The sequence below is a fragment of the Macaca mulatta genome, chromosome 20, assembly GCF_049350105.2.
Source record: "Macaca mulatta isolate MMU2019108-1 chromosome 20, T2T-MMU8v2.0, whole genome shotgun sequence".
Classification (NCBI taxonomy): Eukaryota; Metazoa; Chordata; class Mammalia; order Primates; family Cercopithecidae; genus Macaca; species Macaca mulatta.
Window position 1 is genome coordinate 70,786,501 of NC_133425.1, and position 24,463 is coordinate 70,810,963.

The 24,463-nt window shown below is 44.7% G+C and overlaps 1 protein-coding gene across 4 annotated transcripts; it reads right to left on the reverse strand.

The window, feature by feature from the left end:
- Window positions 1–1,711: 1,711 nt before the first annotated feature.
- On the reverse strand, window positions 1,712–23,734 carry TMEM170A (transmembrane protein 170A). 4 transcript variants are annotated; one of them, XM_077983265.1, is made up of 5 exons: window positions 23,428–23,734; window positions 11,112–11,213; window positions 5,598–6,688; window positions 4,190–4,365; window positions 1,712–2,494 (listed from the first exon to the last, which is right to left on the reverse strand). In XM_077983265.1, exons 1-3 carry the CDS (start codon window positions 23,558–23,560, stop codon window positions 6,558–6,560), a joined length of 366 nt encoding a protein of 121 aa, XP_077839391.1. In that variant the 5' UTR covers window positions 23,561–23,734; the 3' UTR covers window positions 1,712–2,494; window positions 4,190–4,365; window positions 5,598–6,557.
- Window positions 23,735–24,463: the final 729 nt, after the last annotated feature.

Consider the following 24,463-nt stretch of genomic DNA (forward strand, 5'->3'; position numbering starts at 1 on the left):
AATAGATGTAAAATTTGAACCCAGTATTTGAGAGTTGACCATTCTTGGCCTCATTTACCTTGGACAGCATAAATGGTGTCCTACAGCAACAAATCAGAATGTAGCCTTTTGCCCCGTCACTGTGAGTCTGGGGAACAGGAGCCATTGCGTTCTCTGGCAGACACTCCCCAGCCCCCATTTCTCCTAGCACTCCATGTGATTGTTCAGATTTACAACTAGAGTTTCTGACCACTTTAAGGGTAATCAGAGTGGGAATTATTTTCTAATAGTTGAGATGAAAAAAAAAAAAAGAAAAAAGATGGCAACCAGGTCAAATCCAGCTTAAAATCATGTATTGTTTGACTTAAGTGTTTTACAGCCAGGCCCACAATTACAGGTGGCTCCCAGCTGTAATCCCAGCACTTTGGGAGGCCAAGGTGGGCGGATCATTTGAGGTCAGGAGTTCAAGACCATCCTGGCCAACACAGTGAAACCTTGTCTCTATTAAAAATACAAAAATTAGCTAGGTGAGCAGGCGCACATCTGTAATCCCAGCTCCTCGGGAGGCTGAGGCAGGAGAATCGCTTGAATCTGGGAGGTGAAGGTTGCAGTGAGCCGAGATAGCACCACTATACTCCGGCCTGGGCAACAGAGCGCGACTGTGTCTCTAAATAAATAAATAAATAGTGTTTTACACAAGTTTAAATTAGTTGCTAACACTTAAAAATGGAGAGATTTCAAACAGTAACCTAGATTTCCAGCTTCTCTTGAAAATGAGTATCTGGCAAGATTGGGTTAATGATTGAACAAAGCAGAAACAGGCTGGAGCCAAGCAACAGCTGACTCCCTGGGACAGAGCTCTCCACTTGGCCACAGCACAAATCCCTCCAACTCCTTAAAGATTCCTGGCTCACTGTTCTGTTTTCTTGGCAATTTAGGGTATCCTCCCTGCCAAGCTCAGCACCTTTGGTCCCCATCTTCCACTGTCTCTTTCCACTGTCCAACCTTAGGTTATCACCATTTTTTGGAGACAAATTCCTCCTCTTTCGGGTCCCAGATACGTATACAGTCTTGGGGGCTTCTGGCTGAACTCTGCACGTATCTTTCTGGGTGCTACAAACATTCTGTCTCTTGATCTGTTAGTCACATAAGCATATATATATGTAAAATACATTAAGCTATACATTTTAAGATTTGTACACTTTACTGCATGTTAAACCTCAATTTTAGAAAATTAGAAGGAATGAATGGGCAATCTCCTGCCAGACATTCACTGTATGTGTCTGCAATGGCTGAAACTGCAGCAATCTTGTGACCATGAGGTAAACTATCCAACTTAGTCCCATTTGTTGAAAATGGCATACTAGTGAGATTTATGATGTCACCAAGGGTGTTAAATTAACCAAACATGAAGCTTCTCTTCATGTGGACTTACTATTAAAATAATACATTTTCACACCCTGTATCAATACTCACCTATTCCTGCATAGAATCAAACAAAAGCTTCTTGATGGGAATATACGGCCCAGCAAGCAGTTAATAAAAATTTCACGTTCACATGTAAGTATTGTTTAATCACAACTTTGAATAAGAATTTTATCATAAATTAGTAAGAAGTAGAACATAAAAAAAGTTAAACATGTTAGACATTATTTAAAAAATGAAAACTGAAGTCAATTTTATTACAAAAGATTAAATTCATTAGCCATCAAAAAAGAAATATAATTCCAACTCAGAATTGAAAGTAATTTTTTATTGATAAACATTTACACTAGAATTAGAAATGTCAGTAGAAAAATAAAATTTAAATAATTTTCTATTGTACAAAGATTTGATCATTTTGACTGTAGCAATTAGTGAAATAACATAATATAAAAAGTTAAGCTGATTTTAGTCACAACCAGCCTTACAGAGTGCACAAAAAATAAATGCAAGTACAGGACATTTCTGCGTATGGTCTGCTAATGGCACCGACGCTTCACATTCCAGGAAATGGTCACTTAGGGAAGGTTGATGTGTCCTGCAGCATAATAGGAACTTAATTCAAATCAGAGCAACCAGAAAGGATACTGGAGGCAAAAGCCAAAATACAATTTAAAATCTTAAAAAAAATAAGGAATGGTTTAAAGGTAATTAATGAACTTTTCCTCACCTAGTGTAAACATTTCATAAGAAGTAATATTTTGTGGCCAAAAAAAAGCACAGACACCTCTCTTAAAATATTCATGATGCTCTTGTGTATGAACTTAAGTTTTCATGAAATGCTTTCACTACAAAACCCCATATTCAAGAATCAAGGCCAAGCATGATGGCTCATGTTTGCAGTCCTATCACTTTGGGAGGCCGAGGCAGGTGGATCACTTGAAGTCAAGAGTTCAAGACCAGCCTGTTCAACATGATGAAACCCTGTCTCTACTAAAAATACAAAAATTAGCTGGGCCTTGGGATGGGTGCCAGTAATCCTAGCTACTTGGAGGCCAAGGCAGGAGAATCACTTGAACCAGGGAAACAGAGGCTGCAGTGAGCCGAGACCAAGCCACTGCACTCCAGCCTTGGAGACGGAGCAAGACTGTATCTCAAAAAAAAAAAAACAATCAAGAAATCAGCTTTTATGGTTAGAAGGCTGCCTCCCTCCCTCTCTTGCATTTATTTTTTAAAAAACAAAGCATAGGCTGGGCGTGGTGGCTCACGCCTGTAATCCCAGCACTTTGGGAGGCTGAGGCAGGCGGATCACGAGGTCAGGAGATCAAGACCATCCTGGCTAACACGGTGAAACCCCGTCTCTACTAAAAATACAAAAAATTAGCCGGGCATGGTGGCACGTGCCTGTAGTCCCAGCTGCTCGGGAGGCTGAGGCAGGAGAATGGCGTGAACCTGGGAGGCAGAGCTTGCCGTGAGCCAAGATCATGCCACTGCACTCCATCCAGCCTGGGAGACACAGCAAGACTCCATCTCCCAAAACAAAACAAAACAAACAAACAAACAAAAAGCATAGCTGGGGGAAAGATGTTTCTAAGAAATCAGTTTTTGGCAAAAATTTTCAAAACTATATAAGGTAAAATGTTCAACACAATTGCTGATATTCTCCCATCTGAGTGACCACCCCCAAATAATTATACATTTGAGACATGAAAAAGAAAATCAAAGATATTCCCTATCATTCAAATAGTCTCTCCCTGAAAACATTTCAAGCTACACTGCTCAATCTATTTAAAGTCTATATATTTATTTATTCACTGGAGAATATTTCACTTACTGGGATGGATGAAACATTCAATAATTTGAAGATATCTTTTATATGTAAAGTTTTTAAAAAGAATAGATAATCAAAATATATCAAACAAGAAACAGAAACAAAGACACCTTTCAAAATGCCCTAATTTTTGGTCTTACCTCCAGTGAAAAATGTCTAACATTTTAATCATGTATCAGTATTTCAAAACTTAGCACTTAAGAGGAGGTGCCCACTACCTACTGGCCCATATATGTAGTGTATGAAATTATACCCAAAGAATGTTTTAGGCAAGAACTCCTTCAACAGGCATTTTTCAATAAGAGGCATCCTTCAGTAGAGATGATGGAAATCGTTTCCCATAAGAAAAGATACCAATTCCCCAGACTTCTTAAACTGAAGGGATACTTTTGAAAATCACAGCTCTTTAAACAAAAAACTAGAATTTTTTACAATTTGCTTGGAAGAAAGATTTGAGCTTCTTGTTAGGGAATCTGTAAGAATATTTGGCTGCATTATAACTCATAAGTTTCTGCCTGTGTATATGTCACTATAGTTTTGATAAGTTAATTACCAAAATCAATATTATTTATTTATTTATTTTGAGACGGAGTCTTGCTCTGTCACTCAGGCTGGAGTGCAGTGGCGCGATCTCAGCTCACTGCAAGCTCCGCCTCCCGGGTTTACGCCATTCTGCCTCAGACTCCTGAGTAGCTGGGACTACAGGCGCCCGCCACCTTGCCCGGCTAGTTTTTTGTACTTTTTAGTAGAGACGGGGTTTCATCACGTTAGCCAGGATGGTCTCGATCTCCTGACCTCGTGATCCGCCCGTCTCGGCCTCCCAAAATGCTGGGATTACAGGCTTGAGCCACCGCGCCCAGCCAATAATATTATTTTAAGACAGGGTCTTGCCCTGTGGCCTAAGCTGGAGTTCAGTGGCGTGGTCTCGGCTCACAGCAGCCTGAACCTCCCAGGCACAAGTGATCCTCCCACTTTGGCCTCCTGAGCAGCTGGAACCACCTCCAGCTAATTTTTTTAAATTTTTCAGTAGAGTCGAGGTCTCACTATGTTGCCCAGGCCAATCTTGAACTCTTGGGCTCAAGCAGTCCTCCCACATCGACCTCCCAAAGTGTTGGGATTACAGGCGTGAGCCACTGTGCCCAGCCATAAGTGGTCTAATTAGTCAAAAGAAAATGTCCAGTTTTTGTGATCTCTTCGTAATTCTTTTCTATGAGTTTCCCTGGCAAATTGGTCCTCCTGACTTTAGATTCGGAGACTCTCCTACTGGCTATTTTTAATCAGAAGCCAGAGTGCATACTGCTTTAAATGGAATAGATATGTTCATGTGCATATGACCTCATGGGCTGTTAAGCCTTAATCTCACAATGAAAACTTTCCTTTAAAGATGTCAGATTTATGGCCAGGTGTGGTGGCTCACGCCTGTAATCCCAGCACTTTGGGAGGACAAGGCGGGTGGATCACGAGGTCAGGAGTTCAAGACCAGCCTGGTCAAGATGGTGAAACCCATCTCTACTAAAACTACAAAAATTAGCCGGGCGCGGTGGCAGACGCCTGTAATCCCAGCTACTCAGGAGACTGAGGCAGGAGAATCACCTGAACCCGGGTGGCAGAGGTTGGAGTGAGCTGAGATCGCGCCACTGCACTCCAGCCTGGGCGATAGAGTCAGACTCCGTCTCAAAAAAAAAAAAAAAGTAAGATTTAATTACCAGAAACTATTTTGAAGACAGATAACCACCACCACTACCACCACACTGATTGTATTCCATACAAAACAGTTTAGGTGGTAAGGATCACATTAGATACTTAATTTCTGTGATCCTTTCCCTTTCAAAAAGTCACAGTTTTCAGGCCTTTTAATGAAAAAGAAAGTTAGGCAGTAGAATAAAAATTTAAATAGCTAAAATTAAGTTTTAAAAAACTCTTGATATTTAAATCTCTTTAAAGGTATAAATTCTTTTGAATAAAAATGTAAAGGGGAGAGGGGTGCGTATCTGAACATTAAATTTTAGGCACTTTCTGGGAGTTGATACCCAATACTGTAAAAGTGGGCTGAAGAGTCACCACCAGGTAAACACATTAAGCTAAAAAATCAATAACCACTAACTCTAGTTTCTTTCTTTTTTTTTTTTTGAGACGGAGTCTAGCTCTGTTGCCCAGGCTGGAGTGCAATGGCCGGATCTCAGCTCACTGCAAGCCCCGCCTCCCGCGTTCACGCCATTCTCCTGCCTCAGCCTCCCGAGTAGCTGGGAGTACAGGCGGCCGCCAGCTCGCCCGGCTAATTTTTTTTGTATTTTAGTAGAGACGGGGTTTCACCGATCCGCCCGTCTCGGCCTCCCAAAGTGCTGGGATTACAGGCTTGAGCCACCGCGCCCGGCCTCACTAACTCTAGTTTCAGATGCACTTCTATAGTTTCTCAAGGGTCATTAGTATACCAAAGTCACTAAGAAAAACTGTGATAGAATGCTTAAAGTATCTTATTTGTGCCTCAATGTCCAAACCAATCTGGCTCAAAATTTCCAACTTAAGCCATTTAATAGGGTATGAATGTTTCCAATTAAATGGAATAAAATTAAGAGAAAAGGGATAGGGAAAGGTGGTACAGAAAATCTTCTAAAAAGTCTAAATTAGCTAGCTTATTTTGATAAAACATACAAAATAACAAATTCACATCTCTTAAAATATCTTAATCAGAGGTCAAGACAGTTGTCCAGAAAATGTCACATTATTCATTGTTATCTACTTTTTCTTTAAACAGTGGAACCAAAGCCTCTACTTGAGTTATACTTAAATTTTTTTTCCTGTTTTATTTCACTAAATTTGTTTTTAAAACTATACTTAACCAAAACCTATTTGGCATTTACTGTCACTAAGATTTAGTAAAGAAAAGAGTTTGCCAAATTTTAATCAAGATTAGGTAAGATTTTAATACAACATACTCTGCTCATTTGAAATAAACCAGTATCTTCCATAGTTTCTTCAAAATATGCGACATCTCACAGAATACTGTAAATTTCAGTGCAAAGGATGCCACCCCAGAGACACTGTTGACTTGGCTTGGGTAAAGGTACATGTGAAAACTGCTTAAATTAAATATCTACAAAAAAGAAAGCCAAAAGACTTGTTTTGGTTTAGATGATAGGAGTCCACATAAGTCTTCAATTCCAGGAGCTTCAAAATGAAGAAAAGGCTAAGATGTTGTTCTTCACGTTCCTGTTCATCCAAGTTGCTTCCCTTTGAAGAACTAAGAAAACACTACACTCCATAATGTATTCTTCTGGAGGATTTCATAAAGTTTAGGTTCAACATCTCAGCATAAGGATGTATGCTATAGAGTAGCTAAAATCCGTAAAAAGGAGACCACCACGACGCAAAACGTCTGTCCAGTGCCCAGAGTGAGGGCTTCAAATGGTATCATTTCCTTCCCTGCTGCTCGGTAAACTCCAGCAATAGCTGCACCTGATTTAAAACGCAAGAATGTTAAACAAAAACAAAAAGCCAAGATTAACAAACTCATGAAAATACAACATTTAAAATACTACTGTAAGTAGAATGTTCTAGATTTTTATATTGAAATCTAAATCTTACAGAAATGTTAGGTCTTCCCTATTCTTTCTGTGGACTACTCTAGGCTTTGAGTATTCATTACATGGCTTGCAGATCACTTTTAGATGCTGACTCCTTAAAACCAAGAGTCTCCTAGATTTATTGAATAAAATAATCTAGAAGAAATAATCAAAATCACAAAGATAGCAATTCCCACATGACTGGATTATGAACTCAAAAATATCTGTGTATTCCCCTACCAGTTACCCCATGCCTAGCCTTTAACAGGGATCTACTACATTTTTGGTAACAAATGAAAAACAGTCTTTTGAGTTAGACTAAGCAAGAAATGTTTCAGGCCACAGGGAACCCCCGCGCCACCTTCTGTCATACTCATAGTTCCCTTCAAGAAATGGATGGAGGAGGGAGTAGAGGGGTGAGAAGGGAAGACAGGAGGACTCTAAGTCATATTGTTATTAATTCACATGGCATGAGAGGAGAGATTCAGGGATTCCTTCCTGTTTCCCAAGTCATTGATTGTTTTTATTATGTTAGTCACTATAACTTCCCACAAATTGAGAAAACAAAACAAAAACCCCTGTATCTATGCAGATACCCATCTAAGTTACTACAGGAGTTCAGCATTGTACCAAGAAAGTTAACATTTCATTTGTTTGAAAAGAACAGATCCGGCTGGGCGTGGTGGCTCACGCCTGTAATCCCAGCACTTTGGGAGGCCAAGGTGGGTGGATCATCTGAGCTAAGGAGTTTGAGACCAGCCTGGGCAACATGGCAAAACCCCATCTCTACTAAAAATACAAAAAATACAAAAAATTAGCCAAGTGTGGTGGCATGCGCCTGTAATCCCTACTACTCGCGAGGCTGAGACCGGAGAGTTGCTTGAACCCAGGAGGCTGAGGTCACTGTGAGCCGAGATTGCGACACTGCACTCAAGCCTGGGCAACAGAGCCAGATCCTGTCGCAAAAAAAAAAAAAAAAAAAAAGATCTGGCCAGGTACAGTGGCTCAAGCCTACAATCCCAGCATTTTGGAAGGCTGAGGCAGGAGGATCACTTGAGCCCAGGAGTTTGAGACCAGCCTGGGCAACATGACAAAACCTTGTCTTTACAAAAAATACAAAAATTAGCTGGGTGTGGTGGTACGTGCCTGTAATCCTAGTTACTTGGGTGGCTGAGGTAGGAGGATCACTTGAGCTTGGGAGGTCAAGGCTGCAGTGAGCTGTGACTATGCCACTGCACTCCAGCCCAGGTGACAGAGCAAGATCCTGTTCTCAAATAAAAATACATAAATAATAAAAATTTTAAAAAGAAAAGAATAGATCCAGATTTCCCATATGACCTTCCCCCCAAAATGCACCAGATAAAATTCTCCTTGGTCATAGCGTGTTCATTCACTCAAATTTTCTTCTGCAGATCACTTCTGTGTTTTATAAGGTATGATCCCTATTCTCTAGGTACTTGGAATCTAGCTGGGGACACAAGACAGAAACAGATTTGCAATAATGCAAAATAACATACAGTGTCTCAATCACATGTTTACATTTTTTTTTTTTTTTGAGACAGTATTTCACTCTTTCGCCCAGGCTGGAATGCGGTGCCATGATCACAGCTCCCTGCAGCTTCAATCTCCAGGGTTCAAGTGGTCCTCCTGAGCAGCTGGGACTAGAGGCACATGCCACCATGCCTGGCTATTTTATTTATTTATTTTTTTGTAGATACAGGGTCTTACTATGTTGCCCAGGCTGGTTTTGAACTCTTGGACTTAAGCGATCATCACAAGCTGGCCTCCCAAAGTGCTGGGATTACACGCATAAACCACCATGCCTGGCACATTTCATAAATGTGATATGAAGGTATATTAACATATTTTAAAAAGAAGAAAGAACAGTATTAACCAAAGGTTGGCTGCCTTGAACATTTAGTGATTTAAAATGCCCACCAAGGCCGGGCGCGGTGGCTCAAGCCTGTAATCCCAGCACTTTGGGAGGCCGAGACGGGTGGATCACGAGGTCAGGAGATCAAGACCATCCTGGCTAACACGGTGAAACCCCGTCTCTATTAAAAACTACAAAAAACTAGCCGGGCGAGGTGGCGGGCGCCTGTAGTCCCAGCTACTCGGGAGGCTGAGGCAGGAGAATGGCGTAAACCCGAGAGGCGGAGCTTGCAGTGAGCTGAGATCTGGCCACTGCACTCCAGCCAGGGCGACAGAGCAAGACTCCGTCTCAAAAAAAAAAAAAAAAAACAAAATAAAATAAAATAAAATAAAATGCCCACCTCCACTGGCAATGCATACGTTTTGTTACTAACATCTGAAAGACATGTTTCATTGGGCCCCTCCAAAATTTAGGACACAGAAAGAGTGGGTTGGGTAGAAAGAAGCTTAAGGAACTTGAACTGGGCCCTAAAGTGGGATTGCGATAATGAAGTGAAGAAAGGAAAAAGTATATCCAAGGGAGCAGCAAATGGAAAGGGAACAGATTATTCATAGAGCCTTAAAGACAGAAATGAATACAGTATGTATTTGACAATTACTATGCGTCAGGGATCATGTTTAAGTACATCATATACACATTGGCTCAATCATGCAAGGGTATGAGTGGGTAGTTTCATCCCTATTTTACTAAGGAACAAACAAAGACAGGCCCTAGGAGCCAGTCATCCTGGGACATAAAGTCTCCAAAGAAGCAGTAGGTGACACAGAACACAAAGAAACTAGGCCACTTTCTCTCAAAAAAAAAAAAACAACCTCAAGTCAAAGACACAGAAGGCAAATGATTTCTGCTTGACGCTAAGGTTTCAATTCACGGTGAAAAAAAGTTACAAATCAGTAGGAATATTACATTTCTGTATTATAAGAATATATTTATATTTACATCTATACCTAAAAAAAAGAAATACACACCACGATGTAAACTGTGGCTATTATTTAGGGATGGGAAAATGGAGGATTTTACATTTTAATTACTTAGAAATGTTAGTTTATATAAAATACACATTTATATTTATGTATGAGCTTTAAAATGATTTAAACTTATTGTTCTCATTTCTGTAACTGTGTCTTATCCCATAAGCAAAAGCCGTAACAAAACAAATGCCCCAAAAACAGGCCTGAAAATAATTCATAACATCATGTTACTCCAATTCTTATTCAGAAAATCCTAAGGGGAAAAAAATAACCAGAGCACTAACCAGGTACTTTTCTAAACAAGAATTCTTTTTTTTTTCCCCTCAGGTCTTGCTCTGTGGCCCAGGCTGATGTGCTGTGGCGTGATCACGACTCACTGCAGCCCAGCCTGGACCTCCTGGCCCCAGCAATCCTCCCACGTCAGCCTCCCACGTAGCTGGAACCACAGGCACACACTACCACACTCAGCTACATTTTTTATTCTTATTTGTAGAGATGGGGTCTTGCTGTGTTGTTCAGGCTAGTCTCAATTTCCTGGGCTTCAGCAAGCCTCCTACCTCTGCCTCCCAAAGTGCTGGGATCACAGTCATGAGCCACTACATCTAGCAAAGAATTCTTGTCATCAGAATTTGTCTCCTATCTTTATAGCAACCACACCCACATGTATGGAAGTAATTCACCAACTATATTGCAGGGCCAACGCTCAAGTGCTAGCTGATCAGAAAGGAGAAGTAGCTTCCGAAAAGATAAATTTTCCTCTTGCTGGTGGCGTCTCTCACAAGATATATCTCACAAAGTTTAACATGACTTCCCTGAAGCCACTGAGATGAAATCTGACTAAATAAGTCAAAGATGTTAGCCAAGTAATAGGGCCTTGAGGGTGGAAAAAAAAATCAATACATTAAAAAAACTGGGCCAGGCACAGAGGATCATGCCTGTAATCCCAGCATTTTGGGAGGCTGAGGTGGGCAGATCGCTTAAGCTCAGGAGTTCTAGACCTGAGCAACATGACGAAACCCTGTCTCTAAAAAAACACAAAAAAATTAGCCAGGCATGGTATGGTGGCACACCCCTGTAATCCAAGCTTCTTGGGAGGTTGATATAGGAGGATTATTTGAGTCCAAGAGGTTGAGGCTGCGGTGAGCCAAGATTGCGACCACTGCACTCCGGCCTTGCTGACATAGGGAGACCTGTCTTTAAAAAAAAAAAAAAAAAAAAAAAAAAAGACTTGTGATTAAATGTCACTCTTTCCTTCATCCTACTCAGATATGTTTCTAAAATAGGTCCTGAAATTGACTAGTCATATTAAACATTTTTGACTGGTATTTTAATGTCTAACATACTTGTCAAGATTCCAGCAGTAATTGGTCCCACGATGCCCATCAACAGGATGCTTACAGACATGAACCTACCATATTTGTGATGTCTGAGGGTGAAGAGGGCCAGTAATCCAGCGGGGACATGGAAGAAGAGAGAAGACACCAGTGCCCACAGGAACACACCATACCACATCTCTACGAGGGAAGACAAAGAAAAGTTGTGAATCACTGCCTTTCCCAGGACAATCATTGCAGAGGGTACTCATCATACTCATGATTTCATTTTCAACACCATTTATTTTTTCTTTTTGAAAAAATTTTTTTAAAGACAGGGTCTCACTCTGTCATCCAGGCTGCAGTACAGTGGCACCATCATGGCTCACTGCAGCCTTGACCTCCTAGGTCTGGGTGTTCTCCCACCTCAGCCTCCAGAGTAGCTGGAACTACAGGCGTGTGCTACCATGCCTGGCAAATTTTTTTTTTTTTTTTTGTATTTTCTTTTCTTATGAGACAAGGTCTTACTACTCTGTTGCCCAGGATGGAGTGCAGTGGCACGATCTCAGCTCACTGTAACCTCTGCCTCCCCAGTTCAAGTGATTCTCCAGCCTCAGCCTCCCAAGTAGCTAGGATTACAGGTGCATGCCACCACCCCTGGCTAATTTTTGCATTTTCAGTAGAGATGGGGTTTCGCCATCTTGGCTAGGCTAGTCTCAAACTCCCGACCTCAGGTGATTCGCCTATCTTGGCCTCCCAAAGTGCTGGGATTACAGGCATGAGCCACTGCGCCTGGCCTGTATTTTCTTTAGAGATGCGGTCTCACCGGGTTGCCCAGGCTGGTCTTGAACACCTTGGCTCAAATGATCCGCCCACCTTGGCCTCCCAAAGGGCAGGGATTACAGGTGTGGGACCACCGCCCCCGGCCTTCAACATCATTTACTTGCAAAGTAGGGTTCATCAGTCAAATATCCAAATATTGATGGTTTTAGAGGGTTCAACAAACTACTGCCCACAGACCTACCACCTGTTTTTTACACAGACTTATCTGAACCCATTCATTAATACTTTTATACATACACACTTATCTGAAAGCATTTACTTTTGTACACATATACTTATTCAACCCATGCCCTTTCATTTAAGTATTGTTTATGGCTGCTTTCCAGCTTCAAGTGCAAAGCTGATAACAGTGACACAGACCACATGACCCCTAAAGCCTAAAATATTTACTATCTGGCCCTTCACAGAAAAAGCTGACCAATCCCTGTACCCTCAAACTGAAAAAAAAAAAAAGGTTCACCTAGATTTCAAAATTGACCTAAATAATGTCCCCCGACCATGGCTGGGCACGGTGGCTCACGACTGTAATCCCAACACTTTGGGTGGCCAAGGTGGGAGGTCGCTTGAGCCCAGGAGTTTGAGACTAGCTTGGGCAATACAGGCAAACCCTGTCTCTACAAAAAATACAAAAATTAGCCTGGCATGGTATTGTATACCTGTAGTCCCAGCTACTCGAGACGCTGAGGTGGGAAGATTGCTTGAGCCTGGGAGGCAGAGGCTGCAGTGAGCTGAGATCATGCTACTGCACTCCTGCCTGGGCAACAGGGTGAGACGGTCTCAAAAAAAAACCCCAAAAAAACAAAAAGCCCAAACAAAAATAATCCCCCCATAAGAGGCACAAGCCCAACTGCCAATTGGTAGGGTACTATGCAATCAATGCCTGTTGATCTTTCCTGACTTTTTGATCACTCAGCCTTCTACAATGGATAGCTATACAATTACATTCATTCCACAATCATTTTAAAGACAATGCAGTAAACATCAAGCCATCACCTCCTATTAGGATTTCAAAGCTCTTTAGGATATGAAATAAATACCAGAAAATATAAAAGTTTGGCTTGAAGACAAATGGCAGGTAAACAACAGGGCAGGTTAGGAGAGCTGGCTCCCACAAAACTCTAATCACTGGTAAGGTGTCTGTAATTCAAGCAACATTAAGATTCATATAATCAACTATGTATGAAAAACTATGCATGAGGCACCCTGGAAAATACAAAGAAAACAAAAGCGTCCTGCTGGAATGTGACTTTACAATTTGTTAAATGGTCCGTGTAGCATTTCCCCGCAGTGAACCCAAGGCAAGGCCTTAGAATCCTCAAGGTAGCTCTCTAGCTACCCATAGGGAGGGATTGGCGGTGACATGTTAGATAAAACCCACTGTCCATCCTTGGCTAGAGGCAGGCAAGTAGCAACTGATTTTTGAGATCAGTGAAGAGCTTAGCTCAGCAGGGTTTCTTGACCACCGCCCTCCGCCCTATTGACATTTGGACCAGATAACTTTTCATTATGGGGGCTGCACTGTGCACTGTAGGATATGGAGAGGCACCTCTGGCCAGCAGCACTCTCTTCCCAGTCGTGTCAACCAAAATATTTCTAGACATTGTCAAATGTCCCCGGGGGGGCAAAACTACCCTGATTAAAAACCACGGGCTTTACCAAAGCACAGAGGCTTTATAAGAGCAATGATGGCCGTGCATGGTAGCTCATGCCTGTAATCCCACCACTTTGGGAGGCCCAGGTGGGTGAATCACGAGATCAGGAGTTCGAGACCAGCCTGGCCAACATAGTGAAACCCTGTCTCTACTAAAAATACAAAAAATCCCACAAAAACTTAGCCAGTCATGGTGGGCACCTGTAGTCCCAGCTACTTGGGAGGCTGAGGCAGGAGAATTGCTTCAACCCATGGGGCAGAGGTTGCAGTGAGCCGAGATTACACCACTGCACTCCATCCTGGGTGACAGAGAATGACACTCCGTCTAAAAAAAAAAAAAAAAAAAAAGAGCAATGACAGTTAAAGCTATAAAGACAGATGAGGGACACCCTTTGGGGAATCTGACACCAGACTAAGGACTTAACAAAAGATCTGAAGTGCCAATGAAGGTTTTAAGCAGTAAAGGGCTGTCACAGCATTATTCCATAGGCCCCACCTGACACTCCTAGTTGGAATACAAACTGGAAAACCACCTTTTTGCAGGGTAATTTGGAAGTCAAATGTGCATGGCCCTTGCTGCAACAATTTTACTTCCAGGGATACCCCCTACAGAAAAGCATAGGTAGGCAAGGACAGACGTAACAAGAAGGTCCCAACAGCATTGTCTATAATAGCAAAAACTAGAAGTCACCTGCATGGCTATCACTGTAGGATTTGGAAAACACATTCTGTGCACGCACGTAATAGAACACTACACAGTTCCATTAAAATATGCAACAGATGTATATATACTGAAAGGGCAAGATGCCCAAGCCACATTGTGAAGTAACAAAAGCCAGCTGCATGTAGAATAAGATCCTGTTTTTGAGAAAATAAACACAACAAACACGCATGTGGAAATGCTTCTATGAACTGAGCATGTTTACTTAATAAATATTTATTAGATAGGCCAGGCGCAGTGGCTCATGCCTGTAATCCTAGCACTTGAAGCCAGGAGTTTGAGATCAGCCTGGCCAACATGGTGAAACACCGTCTCTCCTAAAAATACAAAAAAATTAGCTGGGCGTGGTGGCGAATGCCTGTAATCCCAGCTACTCCGGAGGCTGTAGCATGAGAATCGCTTGAACCCTGGAGTCAGAGGTCGCCATGAGCCAGGGAAAGAGAGCTAGACTTTAAAAAAAAAAAAAAAAAAAAAAGGTAAGAAAAAACAAAGCTTTTGTTTTCACAAGAACTGCTCAGGAAGAATGAGCCTATTGGGATGAACAATTTAAAAGAGACCAGTTAGGGGCATCAATCGGCTTGAGGGGATTAGAAAGGGGGAGGAGGGGAGGACCAGAGGCTTTACTGGAAGCTGTATTAGGGCTGTAAGCACACTGTTAGGGTGTGTGTGTTTTTCCCCAGACCAATGAAAACCACAGTTTTACGAAGGTATTTTTATTCCCTTTACACAGGCTTCTTAATCTTGTTGGGAAGCTGGATTTAAGGGGCTATTGGAGATAAGGGGTGGAGCCAAATCCCCTTAACCCTCCCTTGGCATTTTCACAGATGACTGCTCAAATTCTTTGCTCATTTTGAGTTTTAATAAAGCTTCAATTCACAGCATATTCTGAATACTTTCAGTGAGAGTGCTCAGGTCTTGTTTTGGATAAATGGTTCTCAGGGAAAACATCAAGGATGCCCCAATTAAGTCTCAATGCTTATTAAAAATAACAAATGAGGCCAGGCACAGTGGGTCATATCTGCAAGCCCAGCACTTTGGAGGCTGAGGCGGGTGGCTCATCTGCGGTTAGGAGTTTCAGATCAGCCAGGCCAACATGGCGAAACCCTGTCTCTACCAAAAAATATAAAAATTAGCGAGGTGGGGTGGCGCACGCCTGTAATCCCAGTGATGCGGGAGGCTAAGGAACGAATCTTCCTCCACCAATGAAAAAAGTCACCTTTAGTCAACAGTGTCAATCAGAAATTGAGGGCAGGATTCTTGGTCCTCAGGGTTTCAGGCCTCACCTCTTCCACAACAAACCCATATCCTCCTGCACTGCAGTTTCTTTTCTGGCTGCCATTAGGCCAGGAGCTATTCCTGCCTTCCACTGCCAAGAGACTCGCCCTCCCTGGCTGGCAGCAGCTCCAGAGGGGGAAGTGCCTGGGTCTGGATACTGCTTCTCCCTAACAAATGTGCACCCACCAGAGCTGTGGCACCCACAAATCCCTCCTGCCTGGGCAGCTACTGTGGCTCCTGGCTCAGTCAAGAGCAGCCTGGCCTCCCAGCTGAGGCCTCCTGTCCGCCACCCACCGCCAGCTCATCCCCAAGCCCCAGCACAGCACCATGCCTCTCTTCCAAGGCAGAAAGACCATCTTCTATCCCGAATCCTCACCTGCCACTCCCAAATCAATCTGACCCTCTGACCACCCAAACACCTAGTCTGCAGAAAGTTCTAGGATGGCACCAGGAATTCACTGGTCCAAAGTGGACAAATGAGATGCAAACCTGCCTCCAAGAACTCAGAACAATCTTCACCTGGCTGCTGTCTGCCCCTACCGACCTGAGACCAGCCCTGGGTCCCCGCTATCCAGGGCTTCTGCTGGAGATGCCAGAGTTTTAGAGGTAAGCTCTGCTTTCTGCAGTAACTCAAGGCACTGCTGGAGCCTGGCTTCCTACCAGCTGCCCCAGAACCACTGAGGCCTTGAACTGGGAGGCAAAGCCTTAATATGCCAGAAACATATGAAGCTGGTAATTTCCAGGAAGGCGGGTTGGAACACAGGTGTGCCATCCAACTGCTAAGGGCTGAATTATGTGCCCCTACTATTCATGTGTTAAACCCAACAGGACTATGGTCTTATGAGAGGAAGAGATTCTCAGTATCTTGATACCTGTCTCTCTGTGACATGTGAAGACATGGTGAGAAGGCAGGTCAAGAAGAGGGTCTTCACCAGAACCCAACTATCCTGGCACCCTAATCTCAGCCTTCCAGCCTCCAGAACTCAGGAGACGATGTCTGCCATTTAAGACAGCTAGTCTATGGTACTGTGTTATGGCGGTCCATGATGAGACAAAAATGTCACCCATCCCCACTTCCCTAGGAGCACAGCCCCTGCCCCAGGAGGCCCGCTCAGTCACCAACCCACATCTCAATTTTCCAAAAAGCTTAAAGGCCAATTTGTAAACAGTGCCTGGCATACATACCAGGCCAACACCTCTCTGTGGTTCTGAGAAAGGGATGCACACTGCACCCCCTACAACCCTGAGCTATATCCATTAGCTCCTTCACTATGTATTTTATACAGCATCACTAAAGTCATTTCAAGTAGGAAAAAAAGGTTTTATTATAGATGAGTAGAGGAGTATGCTTATAAAACACTCTCACATGAGGTTATTACAGGACTCTAAATAGCAAAGGCAAACCTGGATCTAAAAGGCTTCTTAAAAAACTAAGTGATTTCCCTTTAATCTACTGCACCTTAATTTGCCATCTATTTAATAGCTGTTTATCGATCGTCATACAGTACTTTTCATTTCGCTGGCTCAAAACTCTCTCAGAAATCTTTGTCTACATATCTTACAGTATTTATTTGTTCACTGCTTTAAAGTAAGTATATTGCTTCGGGTTTGTTTACTTTGGCAGCTAAAGGCACATCATCTCCCTATGGTGAAGTTAAATCAGGTAACTAATCTGTAATACAATATGATATTGGAAAATGAGATTAAGCATTGTGGTAGAATGGGCTCCCAAAGGTGTTCGCATTCCCATCTCCAAAACCTGTGAACAGATTACCTTTCATAGGTAAAAGGACATTGTGGTGACTAAAGTAAGGATCTTGCAAAAGGAGATTGTCTTGGATTTTCCAGTTAGGTCTAATGTAATCACAGGATCTTTGTAAGAGGGAGGTGGGAGATGAGAGTCAGAGAGATTTGAAGATGTTATGCTGCTGGCTATGAAGAAGAGGAGGAGGCCAAGTATCAGGGAACGTAGGTGGCCTCTAGACGCTGGAAAAGGCAAGAAAAGAAATTCTTACTAAAAGCTCCAGAAGGAACACAGCCCTGCTAAACCTTGGTTTTAGCCCACACGCACCCAATTTGGACTTCTGACCTTCATAATTGTAAGACAATAAAATCTGTATGGCTTTAAGCTGCTAAATTTGTGGAATTAATCACAGTAGCAATAGCAGAGTCATAAAAACACTAAGAAGTTAATTGCTGATCAGTCGAATACATATTGACCTTATTCTATATGCTGACATATCAGTAAAAAGACTAAGATCCCTACCCTAAAAGATATTTGAGGATTTCCTTGAGTATATATTTTTAGACAGATATATCTTTTTTTTTTTTTTTTTGAGATGGAGTCTCACTCTCTTTTCCAGACTGGAGTGCAGTGGCATGATATCAGCTCACTGCAACCTCCGCCTCCCGGGTTCAAGTGATTATTCTACCTCAGCCTCCAAGTAGCTGGGACTACAGGTGCGCGCCACCACGCCCAGCTAATTTTAGCATTTTTAGTAGAGATGGGGTTTCACCATATTGGCCAGGCTGGTCTTGAACTCCTGACCTCAGGTGATTCACCTGCCTTGGCCTCCCAAAGTGCTGTGATTACAGGCGTGAGTCACTGTGCCCGGCCTAGACAGACATATCTTTAAGATAGATATTCAGAGAGATATTGCAGTGAAAGAGAACAAACAGCAGAATCCTCTAGTGGACTCTGTATTAACAAAAGGGGTCTATAATGGCCGGCTCCCTGGCCTCTAACCGCCACAGCAGAGTCACCTAACTTCCAACCAAGGCCTCAAGACCAACCTGGCCCCAAATGGCAGCAATGGAAAGAACCCGAGCCAAGTGAGCAGCGTGAGGCTCAGCACTCAGCCCTCCTTCCAGCTGGCCCCACTCTCATCTTGTGTTCCAGTGAACAACTGGGTCAACACAGCCCGTTCCTCTGGGGTTCTAAGCAGACCACATGAGTCCTCCTCAGGATTAAGAGTCTTATGCAGTCTGGGCAGGGCTCAGTGGCTCATGCCTGTAATCCCAGCACTTTAGGAGGCCGAGGTAGGTGGACCACCTGAGGTCAGGAGTTCAAGACCAGCCTGGCCAACATGGTGAAACCCCGTCTCTGCTACAAGTACAAAAATTGGCTGGGTGTGGTGGCGCCGGCCTGTAATGGCGCCGGCCTGTAATCCCAGCTACTCGGGAGGCTGAGGCAGGACAATCACTTGATCCTGCAAGGCAGAGATTGTAGTAGGCCAAGATCACACCACTGCACTCCAGCCTGGACGACAGAGCTGAACTCTGTCTCAAAAAAAAAAAAAAAAAAAAAAAAAAAAGTCTATGTAGTCCTGCAACTCCAAGCTAAAGTTGGGCTATCTTGATACTAATCACCCATCAGCCTACAGCTCTGCACGTTGTGCACTGGGAGGCTCCTCTCTTGCCAAATCCCACCTCCCTGCCTGGAGGTCCAACTGTCCCCTCCACTTCTTCCTAACAAGAGGATGTGCCCACTGAACTACCAACTGTAGTCAACCACCTATCTCTGGATACTGCCTGCCTGCTCCTCCCTGGTTCCTGGGTGTGCCCCTGGCCTGCCTCACCTCAGTCCTAGCCTGACCAGACCCTGTCCGTCCTGATGGGGCCTTCTATCTATTCTCCATGCAAAGCCATTATTTCCTAAGCTTCTTCTTTGTACAAAGAAGGTTTCTTCTCAAGATGATGCAAATATTCTCAAACTAATTGTGATAGTTGTATAATTCTGTAAATATACTAAACACCACTGGATTGTACTTTTTTAAAAAGTCAGAATCATCCCATCTCTGCTCAAAACTCCCCAGTAGAGCTCTCCAGGATCTGCCCTCCCCTCCTCTCCCCCTTGCCCACATAGTCCCTCCAGGCACCCTGGGCTCCTCAGTGTTTCTTCTGCAAGCTCCTGTTCCAGGGCCTCTGAATCTGCTGCTCCCTGGCCTAGAATACTTGCTCTTCCTCCAGTAGCTGTTGGCTCATTAGCTCACTACTCACTTTCTTCAGATTTTGACTCCAATATCATCACCATCCAGGGCCTCCCCATCACTTTACAGCAAACGGCATTCCACCTGAGCCACACAGGCCCTGCCCCCTTCCTAGGCCCCTCACCACCAGCTGTTTTGTTTGTTTTCTCTCTCCCCATTTGAATGAAAGTTCCACGTGGGAAGGGGCTTTGTTTTGTTATGATGGCATCTTGACTTGGTGCTTAGAAAACAACAGGCACACAATTAACACGGAGCAAATATTTTTTGAGTGAATGAATAAATGACCGGTTCAAGTGTGACCAGTCTTGACTTCCGCAAGGACAACACAAAAATATTACTGGGTTTTTAATTATTTTAATAAGATCTAATTTGACTCTGATTTAGTGAAATCTGTATCTTCCGAAGATGAATGTCATTCCTGATACAAGATAAAGATCTCGGCCGGGCGCGGTGGCTCAAGCCTGTAATCCCAGCACTTTGGGAGGCCGAGACGGGTGGATCACGAGGTCAGGAGATCGAAACCATCCTGGTGAACACAGTGAAACCCCGTCTCTACTAAAACTACAAAAAACTAGCAGGGCGAGGTGGCGGGCGCCTGTAGTCCCCGCTACTCGGGAGGCTGAGGCAGGAGAATGGCGTGAACCCGGGAGGCGGAGCTTGCAGTGAGCTGAGATCCGGCCACTGCACTCCAGCCTGGGCAACAGAGTGAGACTCCGTCTCAAAAAAAAAAAAAAAAAAAGATAAAGATCTCAGTTTCTCGGTTTTGAGGTTAAAAATGACAATGGTAAAGGAAAAAATTTTAACTGCATTTGTAGTTTAGCCATTTACTTATAATTATTTATTTTTGAAACAGAGTCTCACTCTGTAGCCCAGGTTGGAGTGCAGTGGCATGATGTCGGCTCACTGAAATCTTCCCCTCTCAGGTTCAAGCTATTCTCCTGCCTCAGCCTCCCGAGTAGCTAGAATTACAGGTATGCACCACCACGCCCCGCAAATTTTTGTATTTTTAGTAGAGATGGGGTGTCACCATGTTGGCCAGGTTAGTCTTGAACTCCTGACCTCAGATGATCCGCCCGCTTTGGCCTCCCAAAGTGCTGGGATTACAGGTGTGAGCCACCGCAACTAGCCGATTTAGTCATTTAGATGTCTACCTAACCCTCCCTAGGTAAATGGCTAAACTGCAAATACAGGTAATAAAGAAAAAATCAGGCCGGGCGCGGTGGCTCAAGCCTGTAATCCCAGCACTTTGGGAGGCCGAGACGGGTGGATCACGAGGTCAGGAGATCGAGACCATCCTGGCTAACCCGGTGAAACCCCGTCTCTACTAAAAAATACAAAAAATTAGCCGGGCGTGGTGGCGGGCGCCTGTAGTCCCAGCTACTCGGGAGGCTGAGGCAGGAGAATGGCGTGAACCCGGGAAGCAGAGCTTGCAGTGAACTGAGATCCGGCCACTGCACTCCAGCCTGGGCGACAGAGTGAGACTCCGTCTCAAAAAAAAAAAAAAAAAAGAAAAAATCAATTCAGTGCTTCCTCATATACATAAATACGTCAGCATACTTCAGAATAATGATTCTGCCATAATGAGTTGGCATAAACTGCAAGTAACCTTTTCTGTGGGGCCAAAATAGCAATACACAAGATTCAGGATAATGAATGCCACTCCCGTTAAGCAGACCTAGTAGTAAGAGAGGATGCAGATACCCTTACAGTAGAGTTTTCAGACACCATCTTCACCAAATGATCAAACTTAGTAGTACTATCAATGAAGATACAAACTGACATTAAATGTCTCTTTTTTTGTTGAGACGAAGTCTCGCTCTGTCACCCAGACTGAAGTGCAATGGCACAATCTTGGCTCACTGCAACATCTGCCTCCTAGATTCAAGAGATTCTCGTGCCTCAGCCTCCCAAGTAGCTGGGATTACAGGTACACATTGCTACGCCTAATTTTTGTATTTTTAGTAGAGTCAAGGCTAGTCTTGAACTCGTGACCTCAGGTAATACACCTGCCTCAGCCTCCCAAAGTGCTGGGATTCCAGGTGTGAGCCACCGCGCCGGGCTGACATTCAATGTCTCTTGATGTGATGTACTGGTTAGTGGACATCACCTAGCTAGGTGGCTTTCTGACCAAAAATGTTTAATCTACATCTAATCATGAAGAAAATCTAATGAACCTAGATTGTAAAACAGTCTATAAAACAATTCACATGGACTCTTCCAAAATGTTCATCTGAAAAAAATTCAAACAAGGAAGGAGTTGCTTCAGCTAAATGAAACTAAAGAGATGGGACAACTTAATGTAATGTGTGAACCTTAGATCATGGAATATATATATATATTTTTTTAAGGAAAAAAAATCTATGTGGACAATTGGGGAAATTTAAACAAGGCCCATACGTTAGATAACATTATTCTATCATGTTCAATTTCTTGGAAGTCATATGGTTTTGTGGATGACAGAAAATGGTTTTTAGAAGATACATGCTAAAGATTACTAGGCATCAAGTGTTATGACTTCTGCAACTTCCTATTGAATAACTCGAGTTTAAATGGGACATGTGACATACATCTAAGTGTTATAGGTAATACATATGATTAGATATATATGGAAAGAGAAACCCGAAAAACCAAAACATTACTGAATCTAGGTAAAGGGTACATGGGTATTTGTTGTACTGTTTTCTCAACTGTTCGGCAGGCTCGAAATGTTTCAGGAAAGGGGAAAATTAAGGAAACAAAAATTAATCTGGTCCCAGTAGTGCCTCCAGATTGCAAGAACATTTCATTTTTCACACAGCGTCCCCAGAATACCCTCAATTTTTTGATATCACTGTCTAAAGGGATCCCAGCACCTTCTGAAATGACGTGAGCTGCCAGACTCTCATTTCAGGCATGACCACAAGCGAACATCTGCATCTGACCCCAACCTGCCTGATGACCTTTACCTGCTACTTCACAATCCCTCCAGGAAAATCCCTGGGCACATTATAACACTGCAAGTCCCAGGTGTGCGCTGAAAGGCGCCTGGCAGTCGCTGCCCAGGGGAGGAGAAATCACAGGTGCCTTGTTTGGAACTAGAGGCTGGAATCTCGTCCTCCTTCCCTCTGCTCTGGTCCCTCATTGTTTATGAAGATCTCAGTGCCCTCTACTGGGAGCCCCACCTCCCCTTCCAGGGCCAGGGGCCCCAGTCTTCTTGCCTTTCAAGGTCTACATAAATAACTGTGCCTCCCCTCAAAACCTTTCTCCTCCTTCCCAGGTGAAGTCTTCTCTCCTCCCTCCAGCTTTCCGCGCACGGAGACTTCTTCCAGGCGTCAGAAATCTGAGCAACCCTCCTAGCAGGCCCACCTCACGCCGCAGCGGGGAGGAAGAGTTCAAAGGAAGCTGTGCCAAAGATCTGGAAGGCTTAGTGGGAGAACCGGCAACAGGTGGCACCAGGTCTGGGAGATTCCTAGAAAGCGGAGCGGGTCTCGGAGCGGGTGGATTTGGCCCGAGGCGCCAGCGATCAGCGAAGGCAAGGGGAGCGCGAACTCTGACCCCTCAGCCGAGCCGGGCCGGGCCGCTCCGAGGCACCTCGAAGGAGGCCGGGCGCCGTGCGGCAACCCAGGCAGGGCAGGAATCACCGCCTCCCGGGCTCGTGGGGTGCAGCTCTGAACCTGAGACGCTCGGGTGGCGGCCGGGCGCCCTCCAGTCCCGGGCCCACCTGCGGCCGTTCCCTGCACCTCACGCCCAGCGGGACTCCGGGGCCCGGCCTCAGGGACTGGCGAGGAAGTGACGGGGAAAGGGGCTCCGGACAAGGAGCAGGACCCAACTCCAGGAGGACAGCGCCCACCCAGCAGATCAGCGGCGCACCAGGGACCCCGCCCAGACTCGGGGCGCCCACAGCCTTGCCGAGGCGACGGCGGGGCGCGCAGTGCGCAGGCGCGGGGCGGGCCGTACCTGGGAAGGAGCAGAGGGAAGTAGAGTTGGGGCACAGGGTCCCGTTGCCCACCCGCGGCACAACCTTCAGGCTCAGGATCTGCTGCAGGAGCCCGGCCGACCCGCCGCTGCCGCCGCTGCCCTCGCGCTCCATCCCGTCGCCATTCACCACAGAGAAATGAGGGATGAGCGCCCGAAGTGCGGCAGCGGCCGGCCCCCACTCACCCTCGCCGTCTCAGCGTCACCTCCAGCCGGGGCCCTCTTCCCCCAATCCCAACGGCGCTGCCAAGTGACCGTTGCCTCCTCCAATCACGAGGCTCCGCAGCGCGCGGGCGCAGGGCCAGGGTTGTTCCCGCCCCCAACGTTGCGCAGGGCTCGCACAGATCCAGCCCCACGGACGCGCCCCCTCCTGGACGGCGCTCTCTGGGACCGCGCGCACAGCTCTGCCCTTCTCCGCAGCGCCCCCTGTGACAAAGTATGGAATTGCATGCGCCCCACGAGACCCGAGATATGGATTTACCAGGGATCTGGAAAAATACAGTGATGGAACGGATATGTTAAGTTCTAGTTATGACTGAACTCCAGCATTTATGAAACCTTCATGAACAGAACAAGAACGTTCTCTATTTAAAACTGATAGTAGGGCCGGGCGCGGTGGCTCAAGCCTGTAATCCCAGCACTTTGGGAGGCCGAGACGGGCGGATCACGAGGTCGGGAGATCGAGACCATCCTGGTTAACACGGTGAAACCCCGTCTCTACTAAAAAATACAAAAAACTAGCCGGGCGAGGTGGCGGGCGCCTGTAGTCCCAGCTACTCGGGAGGCTGAGGCAGGAGAATGGCGTGAACCCGGGAGGCGGAGCTTGCAGTGAGCTGAGATCCGGCCACTGCACTCCAGCCTGGGTGACAGAACGAGACTCCGTCTCAAAAAAAATAAAAAATAAAAAAACTGATAGTAGAAAGGGCCCATGCAAAGGCTGGTGTTGGACTGGAATGGGAGGGAGGCTATATAGCCTCTATAGTTTTAAATAAAATAAAATTTAAAGAGATTCGGTTCA